Source organism: Peromyscus eremicus, chromosome 8b (genome assembly GCF_949786415.1).
Source record: "Peromyscus eremicus chromosome 8b, PerEre_H2_v1, whole genome shotgun sequence".
Classification (NCBI taxonomy): Eukaryota; Metazoa; Chordata; class Mammalia; order Rodentia; family Cricetidae; genus Peromyscus; species Peromyscus eremicus.
In genome coordinates, this window is record NC_081424.1 from 47,497,985 (window position 1) to 47,523,987 (window position 26,003).

Genomic DNA, 26,003 nt, shown 5'->3' on the forward strand with positions numbered 1-26,003 from the left:
GGTTTCTCCTGCTTCACTGACATGTCAGTGGCTTCTGTTTTGTTTTAAATTCTGGTTAGTGCAGTCGGCTACCGCTGGTCTTGAGAACTTGGCATGGAACCAGCTGGCTGGCAGGAGACAAGCTCATGGGGGGGGGGGTCACTGTTGACTGCTGTGCCCTCTCCTCTTCCTCCTTGCAGACAGTTTGATTTTGTGAAGCCACTCACCGCTTGGCTTTGGCGTTGGTGTTTAAGATGGTCAGGAATACCCTACAAGACAGCTATGGGTGGGTGATGTACCGAATGGCTGTTGTCTCCAGGGGGGTCACCATGGTAATTCATCGCCTTCATCTCTGATAGGTTTGCAGGAAAACTCACCTCGTGCTCTGCTGGCCTCCTTTCTCCAGAGATTTTGTCTTTTGGTTTTGACTCTCTTCGGAGAGGAGTTCAAGGCCTACCTTAATCACCCTATTGTGGGACACTGTGGTATAATATTTGTTTAACCAGGCAAAGACGTGTTATATTTGTTGATGTTGCAGAATGTTTCTTTAACTGTGTAAAGGTGTGTTCCTTTTGTTTATGCTGCATTTGTTTAATGATGTAAGGATGTGTGTTTAATTGTGTAGAGATGTGTTACATTTGTTTCGCCTTGCCTGCCTAAGGCACCTGATTGGGCTAATAAAGAGCTGAACAGCCAATGCCCAGGCAGAAGAGGGATAGGGGCGGCTGCCAGGTACAGAGAATAAATAGAAGGAAAAAGAAATCGAGGCTCGAGAGAAGGAAGGAACAAGAAAAGAAGAATGAGAGAAGATGGAGGAGGGAATGAGGGGCATACCTGGGCAAGAAGCCAGCCAGAGACGCAGTGAAAGGAAGATACACAGAAGTAAGAAAGGTAATAAGCCCCGAGGCAAAAGGTTGGGAAAGAGAAAGAGGTTAATTTAAATTAAAAAGAGCTGGCCAGAAATGTGCCTAAGCTAGGCAGAGTATTCAAAACTAATCCAAGTCTCCTTGTCATGATTTGGGAGCTGGTTGGTAGCCCAAAAGAAAAAGCCTGGTACAGGACACCCTCTCTAAGGTCTCCCCACTTTGTAATTTTCAAGGCCTGATAGTGTCCTCTCAATAAACTGCAGGCAGGGAACCCTGGGAAAATCCCCTCACGTTCTTGCTGGAAAACCCCACACTGAAGGAACAGAGGCATCTAAGAACCTGGGTAGAACTGAAGTGTCAGCGGGTTATATGCAGGCCGACCTGCTCAGTACAGCTTGGTTTTCCCATCTTAGAGTGGAGAATCCCACCTAGACAGTCTCCGCACAGCAGAGAATGCTCAGGGGAAGCTGACATGATGGTTTCTTTTCCTCTGAGAGCTTCTGGGAACCTTCACCAGCTTGTTTTAACAATCTTAAACGTTGGTTACTTCTCTTTGAATGCCTTTGTGGTTTCTTTCGGTAGCCTGAACAGAAATGAGTTGTTATGTACAACAGGAATATGTTAGTGTCTCCCTGTAATTTTACACACACACACACACACACACACACACACACACACACACACTTTTCTGTTTATAATTCTGCATCCCACCTCCTCGCCCTCAACCTTATAATAAGCTCATTCATTCGTAATTCCACTTGGTTGCATGATGTTTTTCAAGTAAGCTAGTCAATGCGGCTGCCTTCCTGGGGGGTCGGAGGGGGAGAGAGAGAGAGAGAGAGAGAGAGAGAGAGAGAGAGAGAGAGAGAGAGAGAGAGAGAGAGAGAGAGAGAGAGAGAGAACATAACAGTAGATTTTAAGCCCAGCTAACCCTGAAACGCTCGGGGTCTCGATGGCTCTAGTCCCTCACCCTCTGGACTGCTCAAGCCTCCGATGATACCCAGCTTAGGGTGAAACAGGCGCTTCCTAAGAAAACGAAAACCCGGTCTGGGAATAATTTCTCAAGCACGACGATTGCCTGATTGCACAAACATCGCCTCATCAATTTTCTTACCAATCCGACAGAGGAAGTGGCATCCGTGGTGGTCATGGCATGAATAGGAATGTGTGTTTGGAACCGCCCGGTGGGGCCGGCTGAGGGAGAGGGGAGGAGACACTCCCCGCCATCCTGGGAGACCCACGGGCGAGAGGACCCCGCAGCACGGTCATTTCCCACGACCTTTACCCAGTGGGAAAGAGCTGACCCAGACTGAGGGAGTCCAGAGATTTCGTGCGCCCCAGGACTGCGAAAGAAGCACACAGTTCGAGTCTGCAGGGCAAGAGACGAGGGCACGCGTGTAGAAGACCTCCTCTCCTCTGTCACCCAGACGATCCACGCCACCTCTCTCTGGGCTACTCAGCCCAACACCGGCCTGTCCCTCGGGCACAGATTCTCCCCCTCGGACGACTCTCAAGCCGGGGGCGGTCTCCAGGGCTAGAGCACCAGGGTCCTTGGAGGCGTCTTTAAGGCTGCGGTCCCCGCCCTCCTCGCCCGCCCGCCCTCCTCCCTCCTCCCTCCGCGAGGATCCAGCGGCCAGGCTCGCGGAGCAGGTGCGGGCCCTCGTATGCGGCTGCCGGGGCCGCGGTGGTAGCGGCGCGGGGCGCTCGCCCGCCCCTTCTCCGGGCCACTCTCGGGCTCCGGCACGCGAGGACATGTCGGTGGTGACTGGCGGCGGCGAGGCGGCCGGCGGGGCCGGCGGCGGCGGCGCGCGCGTCTTCTTCCAGAGTCCCCGCGGTGGCACAGGCGGCAGCCCGGGATCCAGCAGCGGCTCGGGCTCCTCGAGGGAGGATTCGGCGCCGGTGGCCACGGTGGCCGCCGCCGGGCAGGTGCAGCAGCAGCAGCGACGCCACCAGCAGGGCAAAGTGACAGTGAAATACGACCGCAAGGAGCTTCGGAAACGATTGGTGCTGGAGGAATGGATCGTGGAGCAGCTGGGTCAGCTGTATGGCTGCGAGGTACGCGGGCACTGGTTGGGGGGACAGTCGGGACCTCTTTCGCCCCTCAGTGCCCACCCGGGAATTTTCCGTGGATCTGGCTGCCGGGTGTGCGCTGCCTTTGCTCTTGGGGACCGAACCCCAGAGCGTGTCTCTGCGTGATCTCTCCCCTGGGTGCCCTCTGGCGCTGGGGCGCAGCGCTTGGGACGCCTCTACTTGGGTTCAGCTGCCTAGTACCCGAAGAGCTGCGGGCTCCCTTGATAGTGTGGGAAGAGGGTTGGGTCTGGAGAAGCTCAGTGCTTTCTTCCGAGTTCTCAGAGCTTGTCTGCACAGCCCTAACTATACCCAGTGGGACTCGGAGTGGCTCCCCTTGCCTGCGCTCTAGTAGAGGCTGGGGAAAGGAGAGGCTTAATGAGTGTCCTGATCCGAGGTAGCCTGGACCTTAATATGTTTAGGGAGAGGACAGGTTGTGGGGATCTCAGAGTCCCCCATAGCTCCTTAAATTGTCCGTCACAACCGCAAGACCAATGCTCCCCCTTTTTCAGTCACTCTCCACGCGAGTCCTCACAGCTCTTCCCCAAGCTGCTCATGTGGAGATTTGTTTCAGTTGCTTTGCCTTCCCAAGCTCAGTTACTCCCATCTATGGGCGCCCAAAGAAAGCCCCAAGAGTGCCTAGGCAGGTGGCGTGCAGGATGTTTCAGATCTGCCTGCTCCGGGTACCCAAGCTCCCCTCAACAGCACAGGGTTCCCCACAGTTCAGGGTGTGAGGTTATGCACAGATCTGAGCCACATACATGTGATGTAGAGAGAGAGAGAAAAAAAATGACCAAGGCCAAATGATTTCCTGAGAGTCTTTAGCAACACGGATTCTCAACGAAGTGTTCTACTTCAGTTAGCCGAGTGGAGTTTGGAAGGAGTGAAAGCATGGAGAAGATTAATAATTAAGAATGTGGTTTCCAAGTTAAAGCTAGATTTGCGTTCTTGCAACTGATAGGCTATTCGGCAAAAATGAAAGCCAGATGATCTCGCTAGTACCAATCCATGTGGGCCATCCTGTTTTCACATATTTTATGGCCTATTGTGAAGACATTTTCTTTAGCATTCATATTGCGCAAAGCAACAGCATTCTCCATGCTGGCTGCCGATGAGTGATTGTGATATAATAAAGTTTGACTGTATAAGCAATAAGCTCGTAAAAAATTTGTTTTTCTGGACTCGCTCTCACAAAAAGCCCATTTAGTAGCTTAAGTAAAAACTGGCAAAATTAGACATGATCATGGGTTTTTAGAATAGGAAGTTGGTGAAACTCTTTAAAGAAACAATGTATTTGATTGAGATGGAATTCCTGTTGGATGAATAGATGTGTTCAGTCCTGCCTCTTTAGAATACAATTAATTTTCATTTATTTCCTGTTGGCTTTTATACTCCATTTTGGGTTTGGAGAAGACCTGAGTTACTAGAGGAACTATTGTTGAAATTAACAACGCTTCATTAGAGGTACCTTGGGAAAGCAGGGAGAGTTCTACCTGCTTAACCTAACAAATGATATATTCTGCATATTCTTTAGAGTAATTGGTGGTGGGTGGTGAAAGTTTGATGTTCATTGCATTGAACGTGTAGTTTAGACCCACATTTCAAAGGGTAAATATGACCTTGAATCTTTTTTCTTTGGAGCTTTTAGGCCGTCGGCCATAACAAACAAATAGAATGTTTATGGAATTATATAAGATGTTCTACATACCTTATAGCATGTCAGTATTTCCCTTCACCTCTGTCAGTCATTGGGGGCTGGAGGGACAGAAGTCAATCAGAGAGTGTTAGCAATTAGCAGGAACTGTAATGATGGCAACCCTGCCAGCTAATAAAGAAACATGTGGAGTACTACACAGCCATGGATGGCCTCTTCCCACCCATTTCTCCACTCAGGGGGCTAGCTTCTCTCTTCTGAGTGCATTTTTTTGCTCACCACTTCAAGTAGCTCAGCCTTGGGTTCATGAATGAGAAGGATCTACCTTGGCTTGTAGCTTTGAACCTTATGAATATTAAGGCTGGGAAGTATTCTTCTAATATTTAAAATTGGGAACTGGTCATATCTTTCAAATGTTTACTGGCACAGCAAGCCAACTGGCTAGACTTCGAGCTTCATATCAGTGAGAGGCCTGTGTTATCTGCCGAGTTGGGTAGTAAAGAACACGTATTTAATTTTAGAAGGACTTGTACCCAGACAGATCAGCAGTCAGATGAGCTGTCCTTTTGAGGATGGAAAATAATTTCCTTTTGCAGGACATTTAAAGTTAGAAAGGAAGGGAGAAGAAGAAACACATAAGCTTGGCTTAAATTTGTATGGAGAAATTTGTAGGAGCCCGTCAACTTTGTTTGGAGAATAATGGAGTGGACATTTGGAGAGCCCTTGTTCAGTTCCTGGTGCTGTTTTAGGCACTTGGCATGCACCGATTCGTTTCCCGTTCACGGCACTCCTAAGATGAGAGGGCTGTCAATGTTTCTACAAATAAGGAAGCTTGAACAAGCTCACATAGATGGGAGTGGCTTGGGGGTGGGGTGCATGAACTGGGGCAGTGTGACTCTGAGACTACCATGCACCCCCAGGGCCCACCTGTAACTCTGTACAGAACAAAGGACTCACAGAGGTTATGTCTCAATATTGGAAACTATGCATTAAGCTAATAGGTGTGGCTATAAATGTGTTTTACCCATATACTTTGACAACCACATCCTTTTAGTGAATTGCAAGGCTAAGTGTGAATTTTGAGTTCTCACATGCCCCAGAGCTCTGAGCTGGAATGGACTTGAGAAAATCTTCTCCAGGACTGGGTGTCTTCTCTTTTGGTATGCACCCCCCACACACACACCGCTGCCCCAGCACAGTCCTAGCTGGTAGGAGGGCATAGTCCTAGCCACATGTATTGCTAGGCTTTTCTTCCAACATATAGGTTCTGGGGACTCAGACTTGACAGCGAGTGCCTTTACCCACTGATCCATCTCAGCAGTCCATGGTCCAGGCTTTGTACACATCTTATTTTATTTTTTTTTTTTTCCCAATGCCCATGCCTCTGGCTCATGCCCATCTAGAAGGAGCTTGGTCTTGTTCTGAAAGTTTCTTGACAATTGATGAAGGAATTCTGGTCACATGGGGCATAAGCTGAAACCATGTGGAGGACCATTTGGTTCCAGAGAGGCTTCAGGGAGGTGGCCCTGCAGAAGTGGAGCCCAAGGCTATGACCCTCTCACCCATCCGAGAGTCTTTTGTGTTCACAGAAAAATATGGCCATTAAATCCTGCAATGATTGGTTATGTGCCTATAGCTCCCCCCTCCCCTTTTTTAAAAAAAATCTTGTGGGAAAGCTTACACAGTGAAATTCTGAGCTAGGAATTTGACTGTAACAGAACTGTTAGGTTCAATCTGCATCCATATGTAAGGAATTCTGTTTTAAGGCATTTCTGTTATCTTCCCAAATGTTTTTTAAGAGCATTTGAAATCTGGCACACTGTCTACCCTGACAAGTGTTGCAAGACGGTTTACTGGGTAAATCATGTCATTTTCTTCCAATCTTGCTCAGCCTCAAGGTAACATCTGCATTTCCAGTTTTACAATTTGGTTTGCTTTGGAAATTAAAATTTGTTGCTAAGCGCAATTCAGTGGGATGGCAGAGTACCCTAGCCATGAACATTCTCCAGTGCTGGCTTGTCCTCCACAGTTGAGGTCTTTCTGCTTTTTTAAAAGCAGTCTTCTGACCTATTGGCCCCTCCAAAGCTGGTGTTCCAGGCATGCGTAGCCACGCCCACTTTTTCACCTGGGTGCTGGGGATTTGAAAGCAGGTCTTCATGCATGCTGAGCAAGTGAGCCAACGCCCCAACCTCCAAGTCTTTAGTTTTTGAGTTGACTGACTGACTGACCTGTGATTAGTAGTAATCCAAGATCATACTATCGTTTTTCTTGACTTAATTTGTTATTACTATTTGTGTGTGTGTGTGTGTGTGTGTGTGTGTGTGTGTGTGTGTGTGTGAGAGAGAGAGAGAGAGAGAGAGAGAGAGAGAGAGAGAGAGAGAGAGAGAGAGAGAGAAGGTACAACTCATGTGTCACAGCACCCATATGAAGGTCAGAGGACAACAGGCAGGAGTCAGTTTTCTTCTTCCACCGTAGGTTCTGGGAATTGAACCTGAGCTCTCAGGCTTACGCCACAAACACTTCCACCCCATGAGCCAGCTTGCTGGCCCCGTCCTATTATTTTTAAAAATTAAAAAAAAAAATCATTACGATCACACAGACGTGTCAACTGTACAGATTAGCATGTTCCTCGGTGACCTTTCCGTATTTGTGTTGATCGTATCTTGTGGCCCCGTGTGGCCTGCAGGGTGCAGCTGTCAGTGGGTTCGCGCTTATGTTCAGGAGAGACCTGTCATTTTCAGGCTAGGTCCTTGTTTTGAGCACACCGCTCTCCTCGCCAGCATCAAACTAGCCTGCCTTGCTGCATCACTGGCATCTCAGCCGGAAGACAGAGCTGCTGCCTAGGCCTGAGTCTGTGGGGCACGCGCTGAATCCTCCTTTGTCCAGGGATTTAGAAATGGACTTTACTGCTTTATTATTATTTTTTAATCACCACAAATGCAACCTACAGAGAGTACTCGGGTGTGGAGATCTCTGCGACCTTCATGGGTGGCAGAGAGAGCCAAGGGACACAGGGAGGCAGTAGTTAGGTTCAACAGGTCACAATAGCTGGAGCTGGATCAAACTCTGAGAGTCCGACCCCAAGTGGTTTATTTTGGGCATAACTAAGCACAGATCAGTTCGGTGGAAATCGTTCTGGTGATGATTAATTTTGTGGGCACAACAAAGCATATGTAAATCTCCTTGAGGAACAAAGTGAACTAAATACAGATAAGACATGGCTATGTTGAAACTCTTTGTAAGGTCCATAAAGACAGGTTCTATAGCTTGATTTCGGAAAAACAGATTTATGACAAGCATCTGGAGGAGGATATGGTGTTAGCTCCAGCCACACAGACATCGCACACATCATCGGGCTAGAAAGCATGTCCACTCCAACTTTCTCTGTGGAAAATGGATTTTTCATTTCCTTCCCTTGAAGAAACAACCCTGTGTGCCTGACATTCCAGGATCCCCTAGTGCATGTCTGTGAGAACAGAGTCCTCCAGGCCCCTTATACTAAAGAATAAATTAAACAGGCAAAAACAAAAACAAAAACCAAGCAAAACCAAAACTATGGATAAAAGAATTCTTAATTTCCAAAGTAAGAAAAAGAAAACCACCCTTAGCTTGTGTGATAGTTAATATTGATTATCAGTCTGCCAAGATTTAGAATTGGAGACAAACTCATGAGAGTGTCTTATGAGGGTGTTTCCAGAGAGATTCAATGGATGGTGGAAAGACTCAGTCGGAACCTGGACATCCAGGGTTCTGGGCTGGATAAAAAGCAGAAAGTGAGTGTAATAGCAGCATTCATCTTTCTCTACTCCCTAACTCAACGGCAGTGAGACCAGTCACTCCGTATTCCCACCACAATGGACTGTGCCTCCTCAAACTGTGAGCCAGGATAAGATCACCCTTCCTTAAGTTGCTTCTAGTCAAATATTTCATCACAGTTGTGGGAAAAGTAGCAATCACACCTCCCTTTTGAGGTGTGAGAAATGGGTGGAACCGAGGTTAGGAACTTGTGCTCTGTGGCTGGATTAACTTGCGTTCACACCGTTGCCTCTCATTTAGCAGGTCTATGAGATTAGACAATTCTTTGATCTCTTGAGCCCTTTTCCCCTCTTCCTTTCTCTGTGCTGTAGGGTTCGTACTTGGTGGAGGCCTGGCTGGCAAAATATCAAGTATAGTATAGTAATTGGTGTATGTCTGTTGTTGTCATTGGCTTTACAACTGGCCACTAACTGTTGGTGACACTCTGAAATATGGGGAAAGAAAACTAGGAGGCAAGAAACAAGGTGTTGATGTCAATTAAATGCTAAGCTTTGGGGAAGCATGTACGTGCCCTGTGCCCACTGTAGACAGGGTTGTGCGTATTTTAACCTGAACATAAGCAAACATGTTCTAGAGCCTTCCTGATCTTAAATATTTTGGTAGATTTAACTATTTGAAGACAACCATGTTAATTTTCATTGTTTGTCTCTAGTAAGACACAATCCCTTAACTTTTAAGGATTTGTTTGGTTGAAAGAAAAAGGACTAGCTGACCTTCAGAAAGTATTTAGAAAGTGTCCTGGCTGGTTTTGTGTGTCAACTTGATACAAGCTAGAGTCATCAGAGAGGAAGGAGCCTCAGTTGGGAAAACGCCTCCATGAGATCCAGCTGTAAGGAATTTTCTCAATTAGTGATCAGCGGGGGAGGACCCAGCCCAAGGTGGGTGGTGCCATCCCTGGGCTGGTGGTCCCCGGCTTCTATTAGAAAACAGAGCAGTGAGCACTAAGCAGCTCCCCTCCATGCCCTCTGCATCAGCTCCTGCCCCTAGGAGGCTGCCCTGTTTGAGTTCCTATCCTGACTTCCTTCAGTGATGAACAGTGATGGGGAAGTATAAACCAAATAAACCCTTTCCTCCCCAACCTGCTTTTTGGTCATGGTGTTTTGTCTCAGCAATAGAAACCCTACCTAAGACAAAGTCATGGTGTTTTAGTATTAGAATTAGCTAGCGATATTTCTTTATTGTAAATGCAGTAAAGAAAAGTCCATTCATTGTTTTGTTACTGTAACTCATATCTTATCTTGCATCCTTACTGTTGTATTTTGGCATTGGATATATATATATATATACATATACATATATATACACATACATATACATACACACACACACACACACACACACACACACACACACACACTTCATGGCTCCAAACAGTTATGTCAAGGTGGCAGTAGTACCTAATGGCCTTGTACACTTAAACTGAGGGACTGCATTAAGAAAGTCAACCTTCCATGGGTCTCCAGGCTGCTCTGGGTGACCCTGCCATGCTGCTCTGCCAGGCCCATCTCTGTGTCTGCTTCTGATGTCTTCTAGCCTCTTCTTAGTCTGCACACAGCCTGGCCTAGCCCTGGACGGGAAGAGTGGGTGCTCAATGGTTTTGAATTTTATTGTCTGTGCTTTCTCTGCACGGTTTCATTTTATCCCCCTGTCTCGTCTCTCATTCCCTGCACTTGGGTATTTCAAGCTTTGGCATCTTTTTAAGACTCTTGTTATCTCCTCCTTTCTCCACTGGTCTCTTCTTAGCTGGTGTCCCGGGAGGCTGCTCCCGGCACATCTCTCCACTGACCGTGCTTTGTGTCTGTATGGTCAGCCCCCTTTCCCGCCCACACTTTCAATCTAACTAGCTTGGAAATTGAAATCTTTCTCCTCTGTTTAAAGTAGCTACCACCATTTTTTTTCTACCAACCAAAGCTTCTCTTTTTCTGCCATGTATCCTACCTTTTTCTTTCCCTTTCTGTGTTTTTTTTTTCCACGTCTTTCTCCACCCACGACACTTACTTCTTTCAGCCCCAGTAATATCTGATGTCAGCTCCCACCACAGCTGGCCTGAGGACTGCCTTGTGTCTCAGTCGATTTGGCTTTGCTTGGGCCTGACTTTGATTTGACTTGCCAGGCAGCTCATCAGTTCCCTCTGAAGCTCTCTCCTGTCCCGGAGTGTCTTCAGCCAGGACTGTCCCTAGCTTTCATCCTTCCACTTGTATTGATTTCCCATTCCCAGAGCCTTTCTGAGTCTGCACTGTGTCTGCCTCCACAACGACACCTCTTGTCGCCCATCTCCAGCCCCCACTCACCTCTTTCTCTGCCTAGTCTTTCTGGGTGGTGTGACTCTCCCTACCAGTGCCTCCAGTTGACGTCCATCTGTTGACAACTTCTAAATCTGTCTTTTTTAGCCTGAATTCCAGGCATCTGCAAGGCACTTTAAAACGGACATCTTCCCCAGATGCCTCAAGGGAGGCTCGTGGCCAGCTGTCTGTGAGGGCGTTTCTTACGTTCTTCTACAAATTTGCTCTTCTTCCTCGGTTCCCTCTGTGTCTTCATAGTTGTTTCAGGAAAACACGTGGCATCCTTATCTCTTGCATCTCCCCAGCCTGACACACCCAGTAGTCCCAAAGTCTTGCTGGTGCTTGTTGCTGAGATAGTTCGCGTCTAGTTTGTTGACTTCTCCCAGCTACCACTGTGGTCCAGCATTTTTTCGTTTGTCACTTGCTTTACAGCAAGGGCCACTCATTTCCTTTCAATTTACCAATGCCACTGCAACCATCAGCACCCCTCACCACAGTGACTCCTGTTACCACTGCTCCCACCGCTAATTCATGACTCAGGGGACCCATGCATTTCATTTCTCAGTTCTCTAAATAATTCTGTGAAGTGTGTATGTGTGTGTGTGTGTGTGTGTGTGTGTGTGTGTGTGTGTGTGTGTGTGTCTTGAGGGGGTAATTGTCTTTATTCTTCATTTTATAATGAAGACACTGAGAACAGAGATGTCATTTGTCCTTGTTCAAGGCTATTCTCACTCCTAAGTCACTTAGCCAGGATGCTGCCATCACTCCTGACATCTGAATGCATGAAGTTCTTACTGTATTTCCCATCCCTAAAGAGGAACTGAAGAGTCCAAGGTTCAGAGTGTTTGAGCCACAGGCCCTGGTCCAAGGCCCTTGTCATGGTCCTCGGTCATGGCTTCCTCTACCTTCACCTCTAGCCCTCTACCTCTGTGTCATGGTGCTTAAGGAAAGCCTTCTCCAGAAGTTTGGTTGTTTTCTAGAATCCAGACAGAATCATTGTTTCCCTCTCTTCTAGCCTCTTAGGATAGAACAGTCACACCTTAGCGGGCAACCCAGGGCCCAGAGGTCTGCTCTATTCATTTCTGGAGTTGTCAACTTCCTGCCACACACCAGATTGCTCTTTTCAGGTTTTCTCCATACAGATCAGCAGGGGTTCCTTTGGCCAGAATCACGTGTCTCCACTTTCTTCATGTCACATGTTGCTTTCACCTTGTTTCAAGTTGACACAGGAGGTTTCTCCTCCAGGAAGTCACTCTATCCCATCAGGCTGGCCCATAGGCCTTTCTAGGCAATCCTTTTTACTGTTCTATCCTAGGCCTTTCTAGGCAGTCCTCTCTCCTGTCCTATCCTAGGCCTTTCTAGGCAGTCCTCTCTACTGTCCTATCCTAGGCCTTTCTAGGCAGTCCTCTCTACTGTCCTATCCTAGGCCTTTCTAGACAGTCCTCTCTACTGTCCTATCCTAGGCCTTTCTAGACAGCCCTTTTTACTACCCATCTCCTGCCCTGCCACACCATTGTGAGGGTGGGCTCTTGTGCCATCTGCTGCTCCCATCATTCACTCTCCTGGCTGCTCTTGGGTGTCCCTGCTATGGAGTAACGGTGCCTCCTTGCCATTAATTGCTAGGGTGACATGTTTACTTCTACAATGATGGTATTTGGACATGGGGCTTTAGGGAGATGACTGTGTTCCATAAGACCATGAGAGTACAGCCCCTTTGGTGGTCTTAGTGCTTATAGAGGGGGATGAAGAGATCAGAGCTCTCTTTCTGCCCTCTTCTAGTTCACCAGTACCTCCTTGCTCTGTCCTAGCAGAGGGCTCTCAGCAGGAAGCTGGCATGCTGACACTCTCTCTTAGACTTCTAGCTTCCAACAGTGTGAGAGGTAAATGGCTGCCATTTTGTCCTAGTCTGTGGCACTGTGTTGTAGTAGTCAGAACAGGTCCCCAAATGTCCCATATCTGACAGCAGAGTGAGAGAGGTCTAAACTGGCCCTTCAGAGCAGCGGTGGCATTTCTGGGCTTAGTTCATACCTTAAATTAACTTCATTGATATCACGTTGCTGTGCCCACCGTGAAACCCTGCTCTTTCATTGTTGACTTTCAGTTATGGTTCTTTTGCGTGGCTGTAAATTATAATTGTGTGTTCCCTTGAACCTGGGAGCTGAAGGAAGTTGCCATGAATAAAGGACAGACGCATGGGGGATGAAAGTCTTCAGAGGAGGCAAACACAGGTTGGCACTCTCCCCTCTGTCGTTGGAAGCTCTTAATGCCTGAGGACTCTGCCCTATTGCGCTGGAATGCTAATGCTTGCTCGTGCTCTGATGGGGTGAGTGCCTCCCATCTGCAAGGAGGATTCAGAGTGATGGGCTCACTCAGTTCTCCATAGAGCAAGGAATGAAAGCCCTGGTTTCTGTCTCTGCCAAAAAGTTCAGGCCAATAAACTCTCACCGCGTTTTTCTCAGTCAGCCTTGATGCTTTACGGAAACCTGTTCTGGGGAGACAAGAGTGTTGTATTAGTCTCTAAAGCGTTGTTTTCACGATGGAAGGGGGAAACGGTAAAAACGGGGCTTTTCCTTTTTGAAAGACTCTCTTAAGGCAAATATGGGATGAACTGTGGAGGGCACAGTATTCCTCCCTCCCTCCCTCTCTTCACCCATCCATTCATTCAGCAAATACTTACATAGATCAAAGGGGAGGGATGGATTCAATACTTTTCTTGCTCCTTGGACCAAATAGCTGAGAAGCAGCATCTTAAGGAAGGGAGGCTTACAGTTTAAGGGTTACAGTCCGTCATGGAGGGGAAGGGATGTCTGAAGGTGGCTCCGTGGGTGGCAGGAGTATGCAGCTAGAAAACCTCATATCTTAGAACAGGAAGCAGAGAGTAGACAGGAAGTGGAGCCAGCCTGTACAACCTCAAAGCCCACCCTTCAGTGACCTCCTTCCTTCCATGAGGCTCTCCGTCCCAAAAGTTCTGAAACCTTCCAAAATAGCACCACCAGCCTGGGACCCAGTACTTGAACATGGGAGCCTCTGAGGGACATTTCACATCCAAACCACACAGGGAATGAGAAGACATCATCCTTCTCAGACACACAAGGGGGAAGAGGAGGTTGTCAAGAAGCCATTGTAGAAGAAGGAATTCTATATGGTTGAAAGCATATGACAGCAGGACCCATGTCTTGTTCCCTGTGTGTCGATGAATTTATTAATACATTTATTCAAATCATTGTATCTGTTAGTAACTTCTTCCTTTAGCCCCAGCCAGTTTTCCAGGGAGGATATGACAAATTCGTTGAAGTTATAATGCAAATAACCTGAACTGATTTAATTATCTTTCATGTTAGTGGGGAATGTCAGGTCTCAGGGAAGGGAAGGTGAAGTGTGAGCACGTGAATTTGGGGGATGAGTGCTGCAGGGCAGGATGTGTTACTTGTGGCCTGTGGAAAGCTCCCTGGCATCTCTGGCATCAAATCAGGCTTGCTCATTTTCCCATGGTGCAGTGGGAAGGACCCTGGACACCTGAATTCTCTTCTACCCAGGCTGTTGTTTAATCAGCATACACCCTTGGGAAACCATTTTTGCCATTAGGTTTTATTTTCAGATTTTCTTTTCTCATGTGAAAACAAAAAACAAAAAACAAAAAAGCAAAAAAGAGGGAGGCCTGTGTCTTTGCAGTTCCGACCTTTAGAGATTTTCCCAGAAACCTGGCTGTGCATCGGGGAAAAAGAAATTTATTGCAGGAATGGTGATTACAAAAATGAGAAGCAGAAACTCGGGCAAAGTAGTTCACCAAATAACCAGTCAAGAGATGCAGCCTCTAGTCATAGTAGGAACAGAGCTGTCCTGTCCTGGACATGGTGCCTCAAATTAGGATGTGAATGTAAGGATGAGATTGTGTGTGTGTGTGTGTGTGTGTGTGTGTGTGTGTGTGTGTGTGTGTGTGTGAGAGAGAGAGAGAGAGAGAGAGAGAGACAGAGACAGAGACAGAGACAGAGAGACAGAGAGACAGAGAGAGACAGAGACAGAGACACAGAGAGAGACAGAGACACAGAGACACAGAGAGTGAGTGACAGGTACACATAAAGGTCAGTTTCACCTACAGTCTCTCAGGGGCCACCCACGGTGTTTTTTGAGACAGGGTCTCTCTGTGGCCCGAAACTCACCTGTTAGGGACACCAGTTGGCCACTGAGCCCTAGAGCATCACCACTTTCCATCTGCCCCGTGGTGGGGATTTACAAACATACCCCACCACATCTAGCTTTATACAAGGGTTCTGGGGCTCAAACCCAGGACCTTATGCTTCATGGCATGACTTACTGAGTTATTGCCCCAGACCCATCGAAAACCATTTAAAAATGGTTTTTCTTTCTCCCCAAAACAGCCCCCAATGACCAGGTTTTGAGTTAAATTGGAAATCTGACAGTACAGAGACTTAGCATCACCCTTGCTACTTTTTTCCTTGCATTTAATTGGGTTAACCTTTAAGAAAAGCGACATATTTGACTTAAACATTTTAGGCATATAACTTACAATACTGGCTGTCAGTGGTGGCCTTCTCTGTATTATTTGTCCTTTACCTTGTCAGCTCACAATGAGGTAATGGTGGCATTTGTTTTAACTTGAGGGAAGTTTGATATAAAATGAGTATCACAGAAAGAAAATCACAAAAAAAAAACCTTAAGGAATAAAAATTCCAAAGGTAAAATGTATAAATTGGTTTGAATAGGAATATGAACAAATTCAGATTAAGCAAATTAATTTGTGCTGGGGAATTTTATAGTTAGTTTTAGAATTAACACGACAGGGTAATACAAAGAAATTAGGCTTTATTGTGGTTATTATGGTGGTTTGAAAAAGAATGAATGCTTGGTCACTATGGAGTGGCACTATTAGGAACTGTGACCTTGTTGGAGTAGGTGTGGCCTTGTTGGAGGAAGTGTGTCACTGGGGGTGGGCTTTGGGGTTTCAAGTGCTCAAGCCAGGCCCACTGTCTCTCTCTCTACTGCCTGTCATCCGGATATAGAACTCTGAGCTACCTCTCCAGCACCGTGTCTGCCTGCATGCCGTCATGTTTCCTGCCATGATGATAACGGACTAAACCTCTGAATCTGTTAGCCAGCTCCAATTAAATGTTTTTCCTTTATAAGAGTTGCCATGGTTGTGGTGTCTCTTCACAGCAATAGAAACCCTAAGTAAGATAGTTCTGGTAGGATGTGGGAAGCAGAATTTGTTACTCTTTACACTGTGTGTTTGTTTTGCTTAATGATGGGATCTTAAAGTATCATCAGATAATATCACCCAACCCCCACTAAAACGTTGGGGTATAAGTAGTTAGCCCATTTTTAAGACTAGAAAACAAAGTCCAAAGAGCCTTCATGGCATGTACAAGCTTAATCGATCCAAGGAAAGTGTGAGAAAAGGGCAAGTGCAGCCTCTGTGGACCTCAACCTTACTCTCCTGCCTCTGATACGGTCACGAATTCTACCATGTTTGACCCTTCCGCCAGGCACGTTTTTCTGCTGTATGTCTGATACATTGTCCAAAGGACTTTGTCTTGATTGATTGATGGGATTCTGCAATTTCTTAGATGAGCCATTTCAACAATTTCTTTAGGGGAAAAAAATCTGAATTTGTTTGCTCTGAAATATACACCACAATGAGAAAACTGCTCATTTCTCCGATGATCAGGTTTGCATCAGTAGTTAGCAATAATAGATCCTGTGTTTTCCATCTACCTAGTTAGACAGAATTGGCTACAGGCTCAGTCTAGTTTGTGGTTAACAGCTAGAAGCTCATTTTAGTCATTATTATTATTATTTTTATTATTATTATTATTATATTGCAGTGTTGGGAACCAAATCCAGGCCATTCACATGCTATTTGTGTGCTTTACCACTGAACTACATCCTCAATGCCCTGGAAACTCACTATGATTAAGCCCTATGTTACAGCATGTATTTTCTCCTTCATATCTGAAAGTACAAGATATTATCTTTGATGGACAGAAATGAAGTGTGAAAACTCCCTAACTTGCTTGCTGATATTAGTAGATACTTTTGTTCAGGTCCCTCAGTGTCTGTGGCCAATGATCTGTTCATTTCTTTCTCTTAAGTTTTATATGCAAGTGTAACTGGTGTAACTGGTATAGTTACTTCGTTTCTGCTCATATTAATGGAATTAAATCTGTTTAAAGCAAGGTAAGGTGCAGAGTCTTCAGACTAAAAGAAAAAGGCTTTTCTGCCAAGTTCCCATGAGCAAATACTCTACAATTCTAATTAGTCGGCTGAATTCTTGTGTTTGTACTGGGTGTGGCAGTTGCCTGACAAGTCAAAAGCAAATGAGTCATTGATTTGGTGCTAAAACACGACTATGCTTGTTACAATGAAAGAACCCTACAAATAGCACAACTCCAAGAACAGCATGGAGTGTCTCTGGTAGACAAGTGCCTTTTGTTTAGCTAAAATATTCCATGTCTTCATCAGACTCCAGGAGGCTAAGAACTTAGCAATCTCGTACCGGAAGCAGTTTGCATAGGCAGATGTTTAGTGAATGAAACCTGTCTGCTTTTGGATAAACAAGCCATCACCTAATCTAGCCTGAGACTCTGAAAACGGTACCTTGTTGATGTCCATATTAAACCTTGAGATGGATGAATGGTGGGCTGTAGCCAATGAGTGAGCCATCCTGAAGTTGAGTTAGAACCGAACAAGTGGGGAACTGCTTTATTGCTGCTAATATGTTGTAAACTGTGAAGGGAGGCAGAGAGGGAGAAGAGAGATACAAGGTACCTAAGATGCCCTGAATGGTGAGTCAGTAATTCTCATGTTAGTCACTGCACGGTGGCATTGCCACACTTCCAGCTGCATATCAGGGGTGCAAGGCTTAGGGAGGTGGGCCATGTGTGCACCCCAGTCTTCCTCCTCGGACCTCTAACTAAGTCATAGCTGCCTTCCTCTGGCCCAGCTTCCTAACATCAGGACTGAAAAGTTCCTCAATATACGGTGAGACATGGTGTTCTATTTCAAAGCCCCCTGTTGGTCACCATCACAGCTTTATGTGACCCTTGAGGAAGCTTTGCCTTTTAAGATGGACTGGCCCACCCACCCCCATCCACCCTCACTTCTTGAGGGGCTACAAATCCCTCTCCTTGACTTTTCCCTTTAAATGCTCTAGTCTTCTCAGATATTATTATAAAATAAAATAAATATTCAAAACCTTCCCAAGAAAAGCCCAGGGCATAAATGAAATCACTGTTAGCAGCGTCTACTGCTTTTTATCACACCTAATTCTGTTTTGTTCAAACATGTATTTAAATTAAAGTTGTATTATTTGACCAACGAGGAGGCTTATGAAGTCTTTTTGTGTTGTTTTGTTTTGACATTTTTGGACCATACACTGAGTTTAGGAACATAGAGCATAATCAGTATGTCAAAATGGAAAATCCTCATTCATTTCCTTCAAAGAATTACCTTTTCAAAGCATCTCTATATGAGAGTCACAAATGACTTGGGTATGCTTTATGCGTCTCTAGAAAAGATACTGGAGCAACATATAAAAACACTACAGGCTTTTTTTAGTGGCTGGAAGGGTAATTTTAATTTTGTTTATGTTTTATGTGATAAATATGTGTATCTCTTTTACAAGGGAGGAACTTGAAGGTTGTTTTGAAAAAGGGAGTGGCCTGCATATCCCACACTTTTTGTAGTCATAGGTAAGAAAAGAGCATGCTTTGGGTCTGTTCTCCGACACCATAACAGAATATCAAACACTGGGTACTTTGCAAACAAAAGAAGGTAATTTGGCTCACATTCTGATGGATGAGGGTCCAAGGATGTGATGCTGGGGGCTGGCATCTGGGGAAAGTCTTAGGAATTCTGGATAATATGATGGAAGGGCAAGTGAGCATGAGGGAGGGAGGGAGGGGGCGGGAGGGAAGAGGAAGGAGAAAGAGAGACAGACAGACAGACAGACAGACAGACAGTGACTGATTCAAGCCACCACAGCCTTTCTATCAGACATTCCATAGAACCAGCCCTTTCCTGCAGTAATAGCATTGGTGAAGGCAATGCTATTCATGATCTCACCAGCCCTCCGAGGTTCTGCTTCATAACCCACCTACAAAGGTAGTTAAATTCGGCAGGAGTGGTGGAGGGGCTTTGGAATCACAGCTACCACACGGTTTTAGAACAGCTCAAGGCTGGGGCAAGCAAGCCTGGGGGGACTGTATTTTGGCATCTTCTCTGTTTTGAGGAAGGTGGGTGATAAAAATTTTTAATTGTAAATAAATACTTGCAAAAAACAAGCTAGCCTGTTTATTCAAATCAGTTACTTTATATTTTCAGATGGGCACCTAAAATACTGTAGGATGTTTGGGGTGTGGAAAGACAGAGGGCAGGCAGATTATCCTCCACTTGTGAATGGGAGACTGATCCTCCCTCCTCCTCAAAGTGTGCTTAGAAGGGCACACTTAGGCCTTTTGAAAATCCTCTTCATAAAGTGTCAGTTTAAAGAAAACGAAAACGAAATAACAACAAAAGCCCTTTGGGGAGTTACATTGTCTGTCTAGTGGATCCCGACTTACCTGTACACAACAGACCCTGGAGGAACCATTTGTCAGAAATAAGCATGGGGAGTGTGTCCTCCTACCCTGGTGTGCTGTGATGAACAGAGCTCTTTATCTTACTAGTTCCTGGCCTGTCCATTTTCCTTTCAGTTGGCCCATTCATTCGACATCCTTTTTCAGACATCCTTTGTTCCAAGCCATGGATGCTCTCTCTTCTGTGTCTCAGTGGTTTGCTTTCTACGTTTGGATCTGTCGTCCACCCGGCAATGGTTCTGTATGTGATGCGATATATAGATTAAGATTTAATGTTTCCTGCTTGGACGTTCATTGACCAAGCACCACTCATTGAAAAGATCATGCTCTCCCTCGGCTGTAGCCATATGATAGGGGACAGTGTAGTGTGTGCAGAGGACTGAATGTTTGTGCTACCTGGTTAGTGTGCCACAATCCTCACTCCCATGAATAGCACATGATGATATTCAGAGATAGTACCGGTGAAGAGTACGTCATGAGGGTAGGATTCCTGGAAGAGGACTAGTGTCCTCATAAGACATGAGAGAGCATCTCCTTCTCTGCTCTCTACCAGAGATCAAGGAGGACCCGAGGAGAAGGCGCCCCTATAGGAATTTGGAAGTTGGTGTACATTGGACAAGGCATCTGTTGGCACCTTGATCTTGCATTTCCCAGCTTCCAGAGCCATGATAAATATCTCTCTTATTAAGCATTTTTAGCCTATCCTATTGTTATAGCATCTCCAAATTGACCCAAACATATGGCTTTGCATATGTGTCTCTAGATAGAGCAGTGGTTAGTAACCCTCCAAATGCTGCAACCCTTTAATACAGTTCATGAACTGTAATGTAAGTATCTGTGTTTTCTGATGGTCTTAATCAACCCCTGTGACAGGGACAGTCAACCCCCAAAGGAGTTGGGACCCACAGGTTGAGAACCATGAGATAGAGTTTGGTATGTGGGTTTTTATGTTGGGTGGGGGTTTCCTATCTTTCATCTCTATGGTACCAAGAGCCTTGTACCAAAAGTAGTCAATAAATATCAGCTGGTTGATAAATTAGCCTGAAGTTTCCCTTAGCATACAAATCTTTTTCTAGAAGTTTTAGTCTCAAAGACAAGATATTCAAATTTTGTTTTGGAGAGGAATTAACTAGAGCAGTTATGTGTGTGTGTATATATATGTATATATTTTTCCCAAGAAACCCAAATGTGGCTTTTGACCAGCCCTGTCCACCAGATTCCTTGAGAAGGCCAGCCGACCTTCCTGTTGCCCTATTTGGTGCTAGGCAGAAAGTGGAGTGGAATAATGGGAACCCTTTCCAGAATTTCTATTTTTACTTTTAGAACATTTGTTGAGTCTTTCTTTATAAGTTAAATGCTCAGCCTAGAGAAGGTAATTTTGGAAATTTTATTTCTGGGGTAGTTTTGTGTATCATAGTTATTTAAATTTTTTTCTCTGTGTGACAGTCTGAGCAAACATGCAGTTAGCCGAAGAATTAGAGCTTTTATGTTGCTATCAGACCACATTCTAAAACAAATAAACTCCATGAAATGGAAGTTTTTTTTTTTTAAATGCACAGTATTTTACACAGTGAATTCAGTAAAATATGCTTTTCAAAATGTTGTGCTGTGACCCATGACTCGGTACAGAGTAGCTGAGAAATGCATTTTCAGGAGGTTAGTGTGGACTCAGATTATACCCATCAGAGTCATTACATCAGTTATATCCCCCATTGCAGGGGACCCATGCTGCTGTTGTTCCCAGCCCACACACAGTCAAGAGACCTAGGTACCACTCCTCTGGTACTAACTCAGTTACCCGATGGCAGTGGTTCTCAACCTGTGGGTGGCGACTCCATTGGGAGTTGACTGACTCTTTCCCGGGGCTCGCCTAAGACCATCAGAAAATATATTACTATTCATAACAGTAGCAAAATTACAGTTATGAAGTAGCAATGAAAATGATTTTATGGTTGTGGTCATCACAACATGAAGAACTGTATTAAAGGGCTGTAGCATTAGGTAGTTTGAAAACCATTGTCCTAGGGCCTGGATTCATGTTCAAAAGCCTATCTTTTTTCTCTCTGGAGTAATGTGAGTGAAGTGTAGCTGGACTTTCTTTGGACTGCTAGCTCCCAAATAATGACATGAAGACTTCTTATTAATTATGAAAGTTCAGCCTTAGCTTACACTTGTTCCCAACCAGCTCATATAACTTAAATTAACCTGTTTATAATTAATCTACATTCTGCCATGTGGCTCATTACCTCTCCTCCATACTGTACATCTGACTCCCTCTGTATCTCGCTGGTGAATTCCACGTGCCTCAGATTCTTCCCAGAGTTCCCCTCTTTCCCCGGAAGTTCCACCTATTCTCTCCAGCCTAGCTATTGGCCATTCAGCTCTTTATTAAACCAATCAGAAGGTGCCTTGGCAGAAATACAGCTTCACAGTGTAGAGAAAGATTATTCCACAACAGCGGGGAGTGTCAGGGAGTGGGCAAGGGAGCTGGGTCATCTCCCCTGTGCTGGCTGTTGGAGGGTGTGGCTGCCTCCATCAGCATTTCTTGTCTACCTCTGACTGTGACTGATTGCCACTCAACTGCCCCAAAGCCTTTGTGGACAAGAGGAGAGGCAGCCATGGAGCTGGGTCTACCCTAGGAAAAGGAAATGCCCTACTAAAGGACCAGGGCATCTAGTGTTTTCATTCACCATGTCTGACATGATGGAACTTAAACTCTTGTTTAATTAATACTTCTCCATTTTCTTTCCTTTCTAGCTTCTTTCCGTTGAATATTTTATATAGTTCATGAAGCCTCACCTATCCAGCATCTACCAATTCTACAATATCAATCACTTGGGGCTCTTGGAGAACCTAAAAGAAAACAGGAATGACTTCAGTGACCCAGTGAGATCCTAGTGTTGTGTCCATTCTTTACTGGAGAGAGCCTTGGTGATCAGGCAGAACTTGCTCATTTTAGACATAATCCTAACAAGCTCATTCTTCTGGCATCTTGGTTTGGAGGCAGTAAATATGACTGCTAGATGGAAATGTTGTGTGTGAGGGGGTGATGGCTGACAGCCTGATGGCAAAGGGAGGGGGGACAGCATCCAAAAAGAGCTTGAAGACTGGGTCCATTTTTATATGAGACAAGAGAGCTCCCTTGGTGTGTCAGGAGCCTGGAGGGTGTTGCCACAGGGCAGTGCCATAGGACATTTGGTGACAGGAAGCCTGAGCCATTAAGGGAGCTCGGTTATATTGGAGTTCTCTGTCACCAAAAGCCAGCACATGAGCCATGCGGTAGAGACCTGCAGAAAAAAGAGCTCATGGTCGTTATTTCAAATCATCTGCTTACATGTAACCAGCGTTTGCCTCAGAATAGTAAATAAGCCAAATCGTTCTTTTTGGAGGTGGTCTCCCTTCCTTTCTCCCCTTTCCAACTTGGGCTCTTTTTTTTCTTTTTCCCGCCTTTCCTCATTTCCTCTCCACTCCTGGCTGTTCTCATAATCATGCTGCTGCTGTCTTCTCCTGTGGCTCCCCTACCTCTCAACCTGTGCCCCTCCCCCATCCCACACAATCCTCTTCTCTATTTCCCCTGTCTTGGAGTTTTACCTCTATCCAGTGGGCTGCCGGTAAATGTTTAACAGCTGGTTCCCAGGACGAGAGGCCCCACATTGATAACATGCTGTAGTTTCCTTGGGGTGAGGAGTACCCTCTTCCCTGGCTTTCACGACAAAACTGGGTGTGGACCAGAGAACACAAATGCCATGGACTTAAATAACCCCAACAGCATAGATCATAGAAAAGTATGATAACTTGAAAATGAATAGTTAGTTACTTTGTTTTGATATAATTAATTCATGTGCATGTTTATATAATGTAATTAATTATTATTTAACGTTTAGTTATTGTGCATGTGTGTGCACATGTGAGTGTGTACACATGTGTGAATTCCATGGCTTGCATGTGGAAGTCAGAGGACAGCTTCCAGGAGTTGGTTCCCTCTTTCCATCATGTGGGGGGTTAGGGGTCTAATTCAGGTCTTTAGGCTTGGTTGCAATTATTTTTATCTACTGAACTATCTTGTGGGCCCCAGATTTCCAAAATACCTTATTTAACTCAATATATCCAAAATGGTTAGCATATAATCAATATGAAATTATTAATAAGAGTTTTTATTCTCTTTAAAATATATAATTTTGCAGTGGAGTTGGGGGGAGTCTTCTGAATTGGGATCAATGGGATGAAGATGGAGTTCACTGTATGGAGTGTTTAAAGACATTTTGATGGTTTTTTTTATTGGCATAGAACTTTTGTCCTATCCCAGGATTCTTTGAGTGTAAGCAGAGGAAGAAAGAAACAATGAGTAAAAACAAAACAAAAAGAACTCACCTTGGCATTTTTGAACTATTGAACCAGTGTCAATAGTCAGTTACCCTGGACTTCTCTGTTAAGGGCAGGAAAAAAATTTTTGGTTCCATAGCTGCTGTTAGGAATTTTGTTTCATTTTATTTGGGCAGTGGGGGGCGGCGGGGAGGGGAGGGGGAAGGCTTCAATATAACCCAGGCTGGAGCCAAATTGCCTATGTAGTAAAGACGACCTTGAGCTCCTGCCTCTGACTCCCCAGTGCTGAGGTTATAAGTATGTGTGCTCATGCCCAGCTAAGCAATTGCTATGGTTTATACAAGCTAAACCCAATCTCTGATAGAAGGAGAAGGTGCCTAAACCCGATCTCTGATAGAAAGAGAAGGTGTCGCATAGGCCAAAGATGTGCAGACAGTGAGGACACAGGATGAGCTCTGGGTGAGAAACTTGTAGACAGAAGACACTGAAAGTGACAAGAACTGTGTGTGAAGAGATACTGGAAGCAAAACCCACCCAGGTTGATCTGTTGCCCATGCCAGGTGACAGACCTCGTCAAATCTTAATGACAAAACCTTCTGTTTACCATCTGTAATTTGGGTAGCATTTTGTGGGGCGACTCTTCTCTGCTCTGTGAGGAATTGGTTGAGGGGCTAGCTTAATGATGGGGTTCAGGGAGCAATTGGGGTTGTGAGCCTTTGTACCAATTCTTCCGCACATCAGGTTCCCACACGCTGTTCAGTTTCTTTGTAGTCTGGTGACTAGTTCATAGGAAACATTTCAAGAAAGCAAGGGAGAAGTTTTTCTGGTTTTAATGATGTCACCTTGAAAGTCACAATAGCGTCCCTTTGGTTCTAGTCCCCAATCCACCCAGATTCCTAGGAAGGGAGATGTGGCTCTCCCTTTCTGATGGGAGGAGAGTCAAGCCAAGCCACTTAGTGAGAATGTGGAGCTAGAATGAAAACTGTAGCTGAAGCCCCAGTTGGGAAATTCAAGGAGCCCCAAGAGGAATAAGACACAGTGATGAGAACAGAATTAAAACATTCAGTGGACTATCGTTGCTAGAGCCCTTGGACACGCCTGTGATGCTGAAGGAGATGAAAGTTACCGCCTGCCTTTCTTCTTCAGTGAGATGAAGGAGGACAGGAGTGATAGAGAGGAGGGTCTACAGACAGCCTGGGAGGTCATGGGAAGGCTTGCCTTTTGCCTACTAAGGAATTAGAAATTTGAAATAAGGAACAAATTTAAAATTTGTTCTTAGGTAGGAGAGCCTTCATGAAGGGAAGTTACATGATCTTATTATATTTTATTACTATAAAACTTTTCTACTTAGCAAAATTTTTCAAAGCACATTAAAACTTTAAAATTGTGTTTAGATTAGATATACAGCAAAACTGAGGGGAAGGCTAAGTTCCCTTCTCCTTTTCCTCCTTCTTCTCCATCTCCTTTTTTTTTTTTTTTTTTTTTTTGAGACAGGGTTTCTCTGTGTAGCCCTGGCTGTCCTGGAACTCACTCTGTAGACCAGGCTGGCTTCAAACTCAGAGATTTGCCTGCCTCTGCTTCCGCAGTACTGAGGTTAAAGGCTTGTGTCATCATCACCTACTTCCTATACACTTCTTGCCTCCACACATATATAGCCTCCCTGACGGCCAACATCCCGAACCAGAGCAGAGCATTTGTTATAGTCAATGGACTTACATTGACACTCATTGTTACCCAAGGTGCATCGTTTATATTATTGTTCTCTCTCTGTGGTACTTCCTGTGGATGTCAACAAACATATAATGACATGTGCCTGGTAGTATAGCATCATTCAGAACAGTTTCACTGCTCTGAAAATCCTCTGTCTACTGTGTTTAACAGTTGGATTGTGATGTTTCTAAAAATATAGCTGTCTGTCCTGAACTGGTAAAGCCAGCATGGACATATCCCTGCACACTAAATACCTCATAGCTGAGGAACACCTTGTTGTTTTGCTTGACCCTAATGACACTCTAAACCCTATAAGAAAATCCCAGGAGCCCACAGAGGGAAGAGATGCTGGAGACAGTTGCTTCTAACCTCTCTGAGTGACACATTGATTCCATCTGTAGTCTGGTAAAAGGATCTCCCAAGGCTGCCATGGCTCAGATTTCTTATGTCCTGCCCAGAATCTGTGATTGGCACACACATTGGAAATGTAGGGGTCCTTCTTAAGTACTGACCGAGGTTGCAATTCAATCCCTTTCTCCTGTTCTTCCCTAATTTTAGTCTCACGTACACAATCCCATTCCTGATTTTATAGCCCAAGACATATTTCATTAAAGTGGGGATTACTTCAAAGACCTCAAAATCATGCATTAAATAGCCAGTGAACATCTACTAGAGCTTATTTCGTATTTGGGTTTTTTTTTTAATCATGAGG

The 26,003-nt window shown here is 45.2% G+C and overlaps 1 protein-coding gene across 1 annotated transcript in view; it reads left to right on the plus strand.

Moving 5' to 3' along the window:
- The first annotated feature begins 2,597 nt into the window (after window positions 1-2,597).
- Window positions 2,598-26,003, plus strand: part of Ppp1r14c (protein phosphatase 1 regulatory inhibitor subunit 14C) — a 92,511-nt gene continuing 69,105 nt past the window's right edge. The window contains exon 1 of the mRNA XM_059272779.1: window positions 2,598-2,900. Coding sequence (XP_059128762.1) covers window positions 2,598-2,900 — 303 coding nt within the window. The remainder of the gene's footprint in view (window positions 2,901-26,003) is intronic.